Raw genomic sequence first — 10,300 nt, 5'->3', positions numbered from 1 at the left:
CCTGACTTGTTCCTCGTCGGGTAGGCCTGGGCAAAGCGTGTGAAGTGATCGACTATGACATGGATATACTCATATCCTCCACTGCTCGGCTCGAGATGTAAATAGTCAATACTGACTAGTTCAAACGGAGTACTGGTGGTGATCAAGCCCATTGGAGCTCTCTGTGGGACATTTGGACGCTTTTGTTTGATACAGACACATTTTTTTGTTACATAGTCCACTATGTCTTGCTGAATGTAGGGCCAGTAAAATCTTTCGCGTGCCAACTGAGTCACTTTTTCGGCACCTACATGTCCCATGTCGTCATGTAAACTCTTTAACACTTTGAGTGCCACGGTCCTTGGGCAAAAGGTGCTGTACTGTGCCACATAGGCCGCAATGCATTTTAAAACAGTCATATAATTTCTTTAATAATTACTATGTAAACACTGAACACGCACAAATAACGATGAGACTCTCTTCTATCACCTGCAAAAAAAAGTTTATTGATCCCATTTTCCGTTCTTTAGTTATGAGCCGGAGAAGATAGCTTGATTTGACCGAAAAAGACATTTTTTTCTAGAAACCTGAGATATTCAGCCTTTTGTGAAAGGAAGCATTTCAAGCACATCATTGACTCATTGCTAATATTTTCTGATGTAATGACACCTCAAAAATAATTTCCTTCAATAAAAGAGTGAAAACAAAGGAATTTTGTTTGGCCAAATAATATGTTTTAGCTGCAACCAGCAGCGCTGGCCCCTGCGTGCGCAGACCCTACACCTTCATGCTGGTCTTGATTTACTGCTGGTGGGCATCAGATAGCCTATTCTAGCTTGTTTGCTCTCTGTGCATCAGCCTGCTGCAGCTGCCTGGGTCTGTTGTATGCTGTAGTGTCCTGCGTGCCCCACCTCCCCCCCTCCTCCTCCCCCCCCCGTTGTGGGAGGAGTGTCTCTCTGCTCTGCTCGGCTCTGCTGTGAGTGCGTTTGCTCTGCGTGTGCTCAGCACTGAGAAGTCCGCTACATCCAGCTTTTTTACAGCCGCGTGTACCAGCTCCCATGCTTCCACTTGAGAATAATAACAAATCCACGGCTGATCATGCGAATGGGCTGTTGCAGCGGACACGGAGATGCTCAATTGTGACAGCAGATTGGCTGCTGCAGGGGCACAGCTATCGTTATGCTTCAATGAAGCAGCTGCATACGGACGGATGCGATGCGATTTCCTTTTCCCCAACGACTTCTTCTGTGTGTTTTACTCCACTTTCTCTCATCTGGAGTGCGCTGTCGCCACCTAAAGGTTCTGTAAAATAGGTTAGACACATTCAATAGCTCTCATATTGTAAGAGGCGATGTAAGAGGCATAGATCGACACCCCCCCGTCAAAAAAACAATTTCGCCATTTGGCGTCGCTGGCAGCCTACGGTAAATTTCTAATGACGCCATATGGCGTCGCTGGCACTCAATGTGTTAACACCAGACATTTAAATTTTTCAGGGAGGACAAGTTGTTTGTTTTGTTCTGTCCGTCTGTACAGTATCCCATCATCGACAACGAGCTTATTCCATTCATAAAGCAGTCTTTTTGTCTCTCTTCCCATGACTTTCTTATCCTTCTCATTGGGAGTCCAGTTTTTAAGTTTCAGGGTGATGACTTCTTTGATGGCTGGGTCATCCTCTTGTGCTGCTCTGATGTTTTCAGGTGTGACACTAGAGGTACTATTGACGGGTACTGACTCCTCACTAGCATCACCGATTTGCAACGCAGCTACCCAAGGGATATCATTGTCTTGTACAGCTTTGCTACCCTGCCACACTGCAGATATCACCTCTGGCTGTACTGTCTCCGTATGCTCACTCATCTGATCTTTGAGTTTTAAGGGGTATCTGGAGAGTGTGTCAGCGTCTGCGTTCATTTTGCCAGGCCGGTATTTCATGTCGAAATGAAAGTCGGCAAGTTCGCCAACCCACCGATGTCCAACAGCATTTAGTCGTGCAGTGGTCAAGATATAAGTCAACGGGTTATTATCTGTATAGACGGTGAATGTTGGGGCGTAATACAAATAGTCCCGAAACTTTTCACAAATAGCCCATTTTAGCGCCAAGAACTCAAGTTTACCGGAGTGTAAGTGGTAGTTTCTCTCGGCAGGTGTTAATGTTCTTGACCCGTAGCCAATGACGCGCAACTTATTATCTTGACGTTGGTAGAGCAGCTGCTCCCAACCCTTCATTGGATGCATCTGTGTGCAATATGAACGGAAGGTCAAAGCTAGGATAAGCTAGGATGGGAGGATTGGTTAGCATGTCTATCAAATTTGAAACAACACTCGTTAATAATAGCTTAGAAATCCCACTAGTGCTCGGACATCACCAACTGTGCGAGGTTTCTGTTCTTACGTGCGATCACTGCTTCCAAGTCTTTTGGGTCAATTTGGATCCCCTCTCCAGACACAACACGACCGATATACCGAACCTTCCTTTTAAAGAGGTCGCACTTTGTTGGTCGTAGCTTTATGCCATGTTCTCGCATTCGACCAAGTACTTGTTGAAGATGTTCTACATGCTCATCAAAGGTTCCTGAGTAACAAAGTACATCGTCCAGATATGGGGCACAGCACTCGTCTCGAACACCCTCCAGCACACCCTCCATACATCTCTGAAAGGCTGCTGGGGCGTTCGTCAAACCAAAGGGGATGCGTATCCACTCGTATAGCCCCCATGGAGTGCTAAACGCTGTCATATGTCTAGAGTCCTCACTCATGAAACCTTGGTGGTATGCGCTTCCTTGGTCCAATATGGAAAACCATGAGTTTCCTCCCAGACTGTCCAGTAGGTCTCTGATTCGTGGCAACGGATGCCGATCAGGTATGGTCTTACGGTTGAGACCTCTGAAGTCTACACACAGGCGCAGAGACTGGTCTTTCTTACGGACGCAAACCACGGGAGAGGAATAAGGGGACACTGATTTTCTAATCCAACCTCGATCCAACAGATTGTTTACATACTCCTTTACTTCCTTATACAATGGTTTCGGGATGGAGTTGTAGCATTTTTGAACTGGGATATCATCTGTTACATTGATTTTCAGTTGCAGGTTGGGAATACAACCAATATCTCCTTCCTCTTGAGCGAACACATCACTTTCTTCAAAGAGTAGTTGTCGTACCACTTCCTGTTCATGCTCATGAAGATGTTGTAAGTCTACAGGAGGGTGCCATTTCTCCTGTGAGTGTGACATGTTGTTCGGTGTTGTTTTTCCTTCACACTTCGAATCAGACTCACTTTGCTGTGTTGAGCACAGAAGGGTGTCACTGGTTTGTTTTGTCGTCTGGGCAGTTAACAGGTTTACTGACTTACAGTCTGTGATCTCTACAATAACGCCAAGCACTATTCTCTGTGGTACGTATATTGTATGCTGGGTTGCATTGTGTACAGGGATTTTTACAGTTTTTGAGGCACCAGCAGGCACATCTACCAACGCAGGAAATAACGCTAAACCATCTGGGAAGCCGTTTTCTTCAGCTGGCTCGAACAGCTTTGTGCCCCCTTTTGGCCATGACCTTATTCTACATTTTATCTCCCATATTTCCCCGCTTGGAACTGTAAAACCTTTCTTTCCCACTTTTACAACTGTGCTGGCTGATTCTTCTTGAATTGGGGTTTCTATTATGGTAGAGACGAGCGTTTTAGCTGTATGTTTTTTAAGGCTCAATGCCTCTGCCAATAAGTCGCTTAAACTAATGGCACCTGGGCTCTCAATGCTCTCTCTTATTATCTCTTCGATAACATTAAAACCCATCAGGGGGCCACTCACACAATTTGGGCTTACCAGGGATGGCACCTGTATGGCTATCTTGCCATGTTCGTCACTGCTTATCTCTAAGAGCAATTCAACCCACCCCACAAATGGTACGTCTGTCCCATTAGCTGCTGTGATTCGGAGTGGATCATTAGCTGGAACAAATTGCCTGAAGACCTCAGATCTGCCCCAACCTTACTTACTTTTAAAAATAGACTAAAGACTTTTATGTTTACCGTCGCTTTTAACTGCTGACAGCTATAAGTTTTAGCTCTTTCTGCAACTGCTGCGCCTGCTGCCTATTGCACTTTTTATACTCTTTTTTTTTTAAGTTTTGTTGTGATGCTTTTAAATGTCCATTTTATTTCTTCTTTTCGTTTATTTTCTTAATACACTTTTTATACTCTTTTTTTTTTAAGTTTTGTTGTGATGCTTTTAAATGTCCGTTTTACTCTCTTCTTTTCTTTTATTTTCCTGTCAACCATTTTATGTGAAGCACTTTGAATTGCCTCTGTGTATGAAATGTGCTATACAAATAAACTTGACTTGACTTGACTTGACTTGATGTTGTCTAGCCAGGATTGTATCTGTCTGTCATTTGCCTTCGATCTACTTCCCCCTGTAGGATGGTCTTTGACAAAAATAGTACAATGTTGTGTTGCACTATTATAAATATACTGTTATATCTTATTATTTGTTTATTCATTCATTCATCACATTATTAGACACTCGCTGATGATAAAAAAAATAGTGCAAACAGTAAAACACAGAATTCAGGTGTTTTGCGGTAAAAGTGGCTCTCCTCTTGACTTTGTCCTGCCAGTGCAGCTCTCACTGGATCACTGGTGTAAATAATGATAGAAAGTCTGCTTTATCTGACAAGTTATTGGATGAAATATAGCCTGATGTCAAACTAGAGGTCATCTTGGGATGGGATCACAGCAGCCGCCATGCCCACGCCTTAAACCAAATGTGGGCGTGGCCAGGGGCGTAAAGTGGGGTGGCCAATGCGGGGGGCCGGCCCCCTTCTTCAGATCCCGCCCAATTTTTTCCACACACACACACACACACACACACACACACACACACACACACACACACACACACACACACACACACACACACACCACTCACAAGGTAAAAACAAACAATACCAGCTGGTAAAGATAACCAATTTATTTTCCAGAATGTCATGACAGAGTAACAAAATTCGGCATACACATTTTTTACCCAATTATATAAAAAAACATTTGAAGATTTCAAAATACATTCTGGATAAAATTCGCCACCATGTTCAAAGGGCTTCACAGCCCAGCGCTATTCCTGGGGGCTTGCTTGGGATGGGATCACAGCAGCCGCCATGCCCGTGGTGTAAACCAAATGTGGGCATGGCCAGGGGCGTAAAGTGGGGTGGCCAATGCGGGGGGCCCGCCCCCCTCTTCAGATCATGCCCAATTTCAACACACACACACACACACACACACACACACACACACACACACACACACACACACACACACACACACACACACACACACACACACACACACCACTCACAAGGTGAAAAACAAACCATCAGCTGGTAAAGATAACCAATTTATTTTCCAGAATGTCAATGTCAATTCGGCATGCAATTTTCTTTCTTACCAGATTATATAAAAATACTTTTTGAAGATACAAAATACATTCTGGTTACTTCTCTCCACAACTCAAGAGCTCACAATCCGATGCACAATCCACAGCCCGGCTCCTACTATGAATAGCAGGATTGGTGCCCACGCCCCACCTGGAAGTGGGCGTGGTGAGATGAGATGCAGGACGGTGATCCGGTTGGGATCCCAGACACAATTCTCCTCCAGACCGCTCTTCACCATACCACAGTTGGGCGGCACCCAGGCGGTATCGAACACCTCGCCATATCCAGGGTCATGCCAGGTCCTCTGACGTGGATGGTGCTGTCTATTGATGGCGATTACTTTCCCCACGTTGACCATCACCTTAACGACGACCCGCTCGGACTCATCAAGGTCAAGAGGATAGCGACTGGCTTTGTCCAGGTCTCTGCTGAGGTACACGCCAGGGCCAAGCATCCCGTCCGCAGACTGTTTGAAGCCGGAGCGCTGGATGAGCGCAGCGCTGCGCTTGGTGGTGCCGTGGTACATGATGTAGACATTACCAGATGTTGGCGCTGAAAGACCTTTCAGTCGGACTGTACCGGGCGGATCAAAGTCTTCTTCAGCCCATTGGTATCTGCCTCGGCTCATGCTGGTATCAACGTCACTGTAGAAAAGAAAATGGTTAGTACCATGCCTTGACAAGACTCCATTAGATCCACCATCCTGCAAAGTTGAAACAAGACCACAGCCTATTTGACAGTGGATTCCTACAGAAGAGGATCAGGGCCAGATGAAAAAGTCTGAATTCTGAAGAAGTCAGCGTATAATAATAGTATAACTCGTAATATCATCTACTTCTACAGTAGTTTTGTGGGGTAAAAGACGCGTAACTTACCTAGTTCTGAAGCTGGATTTGGTCTCAGAATGGAGGGCAGGAGGAGGCTGCACGTACTGTATGAGTGTGAATTCACTCTGCCTGCCTTATATAGCCTACAGCTTCAGGTCGGAGCGAGGAATTCAACAGGTGTGCAGGTCTTTCAGTTTCGTTTCACTTCTTACACTCTTAAAACTTTCAGTTATAGTCAATATAAAATATACTTGGCATTCGATATGATACAATACGATACATTGCCCACAAAATATGAGGTGTGGTTGACCAACCTCACTTATAGTAGGTCTACCTATGCTATCAGTCCACCATTGAACTTATAACTGAACTGTGCAATTCTGTATAGTCAAGGGTAATGAAAATAGTTGATGTACACATGTGAATAGTGATGAACACAGAAAACATGAATAGGCTATTTAATATTTAACTTGCTCCTGAAACCTGGCACCTCTTAGCCTTCATAAATGCATCACATTGAATTGAAAACTGCTCAGTGCAATTTTTACACTTTGCAAAGCCATCCTGTTGGCTGGATTGGACCCTTTGGCGGGCCGGTTCTGGCCCCCCGTAGGTTTGACACCCCTGTCGTAGAGAGCTGGGATTCTACGGTGGGTAGGGGGAGTGGCTAGGGGGATGTGGGTGGTGGGATGGGGTGTGGTCAGTAAAGGGGGTGGGGCTATGGAAAAGGGGCCGAAGGTAGGTCGTAGAGTCATCGTCGTCCAGTTGCTTGGGGGGTGCGGGTGGGTCAGGGTCAGGGTTCTGATACGACTCACAAAATGTGCATAATCATAGCAGACTGGAATATTGGCTTTGGCGGAGGTCTGTGCACTTCTAGTTTCTTGTCAGTTTGTCTTTGCCAGTTGGTTATTCAGGTTTGTCACGTCTACCTGTCATATTTCCTGGTATGCGTTCTTTGCATACCTCTCAGTCTTGTGCCACCCAGGTTTGGTTCTGTTTTGCATTTGCCTGCCAGCCTGTTTGTGTTTTTTGCTTTTAGATTCTTTTTAGTTTGGATAGCCTGTTTTGTTCTGTTCTGTTCTTAGCCTGTTTATTTTTATATATTTTTATTTTATTTTAGATTGTTAGTTTTTTGTGTCGTGCCAATTTTAGTTTGCCTTCTTGGATTTCTGCCTTGTTGTGTACATTTGCCTTCTTTTTTTGGACTGCATTCGTATACTCCCTAATTTTTCCTATTAAAGCCCTTTTTCTTGATTTGGTTTGGGTCCAGCCTCCTCTCCCACATTTGTGACAATTTTGCCACATTTTGTGTTGTGCTGAAAAAGTCCTCAGTCGACTGTAACACAATTGGATTTCAACAACTTTGGGAAATCTGAACAAGTTTAGTTGGTCCTTGGGAAGCTAAGCAGGCCTGGCCTAGGATACTCCTTGGCTAAATTCCCACACAGGCCTTCCTTCAATCATGGCCACCTAATCATCCCTCGTTACTTAATTGGCACATTCAGGCCTCAACTCTCCAGCATGATAGGCTGATGTGTGGTGAGCGTTCTGGCGCAGACTGGATGCCGTGCATCACCCAGGTGGGTGCTGCACATCGGTGGTGGATGAGTTGAGTTCCCTCCCCCTCCCTCCCCTGATATGTGAAGCACTTTGAGTGTCTAGAAAGGCGCTATAAATCCAATCAATTATTATGATTATGATTATGATTATTATTATTAAATCTCTCTTATGCTAATGAACAGTATTTACAAAAGAGTAACACAGAACTGTTTTAGCCAATACTTGGCATAGATGTGTTATGTGATATTGTTAGATGTTGCACTCGTGACCTTGGGGACCATAGAGGTGTCCTGATGGATGCTTGGACAGTCAGGGATCTGTGTGTGTGTTGGGTTGAGAAGCTCCAGCCAGTCCATTCCTTGATGTTGTCTAGCCAGGATTTTATCTGTCTGTCATTTGCCTTCTACTGCCCCCTGTAGGATGGTCTTTGACACAAAATAGTGCAATGTTGTGTTGCACTATTATAAATATACTGTTATATCTTATTATTTGTTTATTCATTCATTCATCACATTATTAGACACTCGCTGATGATTAAAAATAGTGCAAACAGTAAAACACAGAATTCAGGTGTTTTGCGGTAAAAGTGGCTCTCCTCTTGACTTTGTCCTGCCAGTGCAGCTCTCACTGGATCACTGGTGTAAATAATGATAGAAAGTCTGCTTTATCTGACAAGTTATTGGATAAAATATAGCCTGATGTCAAACTAGAAGCCATCTTGGGATGGGATCACAGCAGCCACCATGCCCACGCCTTAAACCAAATGTGGGCGTGGCCAGGGGCATAAAGTGGGGTGGGCAATGCGGGGGGCCGGCCCCCTTGCTTAGATCACGGCCAATTTCTCACACACACACACACACACACACACACACACACACACACACACACACACACACACACACACACTTAAACACACACAAGGTGAAAACAAACAATAACAATACCAGCTAGTAAAGATAACAAATTTATTTTCCAGAATGTCATGACAGAGTAACAAAACTCGGCATAATCTTTTTTTTACCCAATTATATAAAAATACATTTGAAGATTTCAAAATACATTCTGGTTACTTCTCTCCACAACTCAAGAGCTCACAGTGCACGTGGTGAGATGAGACGCAGGACGGTGATCCGGTTGGGATCCCAGACACAATCCTCCTCCAGACCGCTCTTCACCATACCACAGTTGGGCGGCACCCAGGCGGTATCGAACACCTCACCATATCTAGCGTCATGCCAGGTCTTCTGACGTGGATGGTGCTGTCTATTGATGGCGATTACTTTCCCCACACTGACCTTCACCTTAATGACGACCCGCTCGGACTCGTTAAGCCTAATGGGATAGTGACTGGCTTTGTCCAGGTCTCTGCTGAGGTACACGCCAGGGCCAAGCATCCCGTCTGCAGACTGTTTGAAGCCGGAGAGCTGGATGAGCGCAGCGCTCTGCTTGGAGGTGCCGTGGTACATGATGTAGACATTACCAGATGTTGGCGCTGAAAGACCTTGCAGTCGGGTTGCACCGGGCGGATCAAAGTCTTCTTCAGCCCATTGGTATCTGCCTTGGCTCATGCTGGTATGATATCAACGTCACTGTAGAAAATAAAAGGTTTAGTACAGGCATGTCCAAAGTCCGGCCCGGGGGCCTTTGACCAATCTTAAGTGACCCTCGGCTTGTCTCTCAAAATAGACTATATGTGGCCCTCCACACAGTATTAGTTAATCAAGTAAGTTCAATTTGCATTTTTTCCGTTCACCTAACGATGACAGCACTATCATACAGTTTGTAGACAAGCACCAAGTAGGAACAACACAGGCAGAACTAGGTTTTCAGATTGTAAACAAAATCCTTATAGTAGAACTGTATTGTATGTGATTTTTATTTTTATTTTTATAACCCATATGATGCGAGAAGCAGCCGGCCGCCCCACCGGTAATTTCACATGATCTATAATCTGGCCCCCATTCCAATCAGGGATCAGGGCCATATGAAAAAGTCTGAATTCTGAAGAAGTCAGCGTATAATAATAGTATAACTCGTAATATCATCTACAGCTACAGTAGTTTTGTGGGGTAAAAGACGTGTAACTTACCTCGTTCTAAAGCTGGATTTGGTCTCAGAATGGGGTGCAGGAGGCTGCACGTACTGTATGAGTGTGAATTCACTCTGTCTTATATAGCCTACAGCTTCAGGTCGGAGAAAGGAATTCAACAGGTGTGCAGGTCTTTCAATTTCGTTTCACTTCTTACACTCATTAACTGTCAGTTATAGTCAGACAGGATATAACAATCTCCATATAAGGAGTGTGTGTGATGTTATCATTCTACTGCAGGTATGGACACAGTCCGGTCCTACCTGTTGTACTGGGAACAATAGGACCACTGGCCTAGCTCTATTTTTCTTACGATACAATATTATTACGATACTTCAGTCACGATACGACAGTATTGCGATATGCTAGTATTGCGATATTGAGTATTGTGATATATTGCGATTTATTACCT

At 44.6% G+C, this 10,300-nt stretch overlaps 2 protein-coding genes across 2 annotated transcripts; both read right to left on the bottom strand.

Annotated features, from left to right (window-relative positions):
- Positions 1 to 4,937: 4,937 nt before the first annotated feature.
- LOC310795499 (uncharacterized protein) lies at positions 4,938 to 6,334 on the bottom strand. The gene is made up of 2 exons (XM_083657555.1): positions 6,288 to 6,334; positions 4,938 to 6,056 (listed from the first exon to the last, which is right to left on the bottom strand). The coding sequence occupies exon 2, from the start codon at positions 6,038 to 6,040 to the stop codon at positions 5,486 to 5,488; it is 555 nt and encodes a 184-aa protein (XP_083513681.1). The 5' UTR covers positions 6,041 to 6,056; positions 6,288 to 6,334; the 3' UTR covers positions 4,938 to 5,485.
- Positions 6,335 to 8,750: 2,416 nt separating this feature from the next.
- LOC310795549 (uncharacterized protein) lies at positions 8,751 to 10,026 on the bottom strand. Its single transcript, XM_083657616.1, has 2 exons — positions 9,889 to 10,026; positions 8,751 to 9,388 (listed from the first exon to the last, which is right to left on the bottom strand). The coding sequence occupies exon 2, from the start codon at positions 9,365 to 9,367 to the stop codon at positions 8,891 to 8,893; it is 477 nt and encodes a 158-aa protein (XP_083513742.1). The 5' UTR covers positions 9,368 to 9,388; positions 9,889 to 10,026; the 3' UTR covers positions 8,751 to 8,890.
- Positions 10,027 to 10,300: the final 274 nt, after the last annotated feature.

The sequence above is a fragment of the Poromitra crassiceps genome (assembly GCF_964638095.1).
Source record: "Poromitra crassiceps genome assembly, chromosome: 21".
In the NCBI taxonomy this organism is placed as follows: Eukaryota; Metazoa; Chordata; class Actinopteri; order Beryciformes; family Melamphaidae; genus Poromitra; species Poromitra crassiceps.
Note: the sequence above shows the minus strand (reverse complement) of the source record. Positions and strands in the feature narration are given on the sequence as shown.

Excerpts from the sequence above, each read along its gene's own strand:
- LOC310795499 (XM_083657555.1), bottom strand. The coding sequence starts at position 6,040 with ATGAGCCGAGGCAGATACCAATGGGCTGAAGAAGACTTTGATCCGCCC.
- LOC310795549 (XM_083657616.1), bottom strand. The coding sequence starts at position 9,367 with ATGAGCCAAGGCAGATACCAATGGGCTGAAGAAGACTTTGATCCGCCC.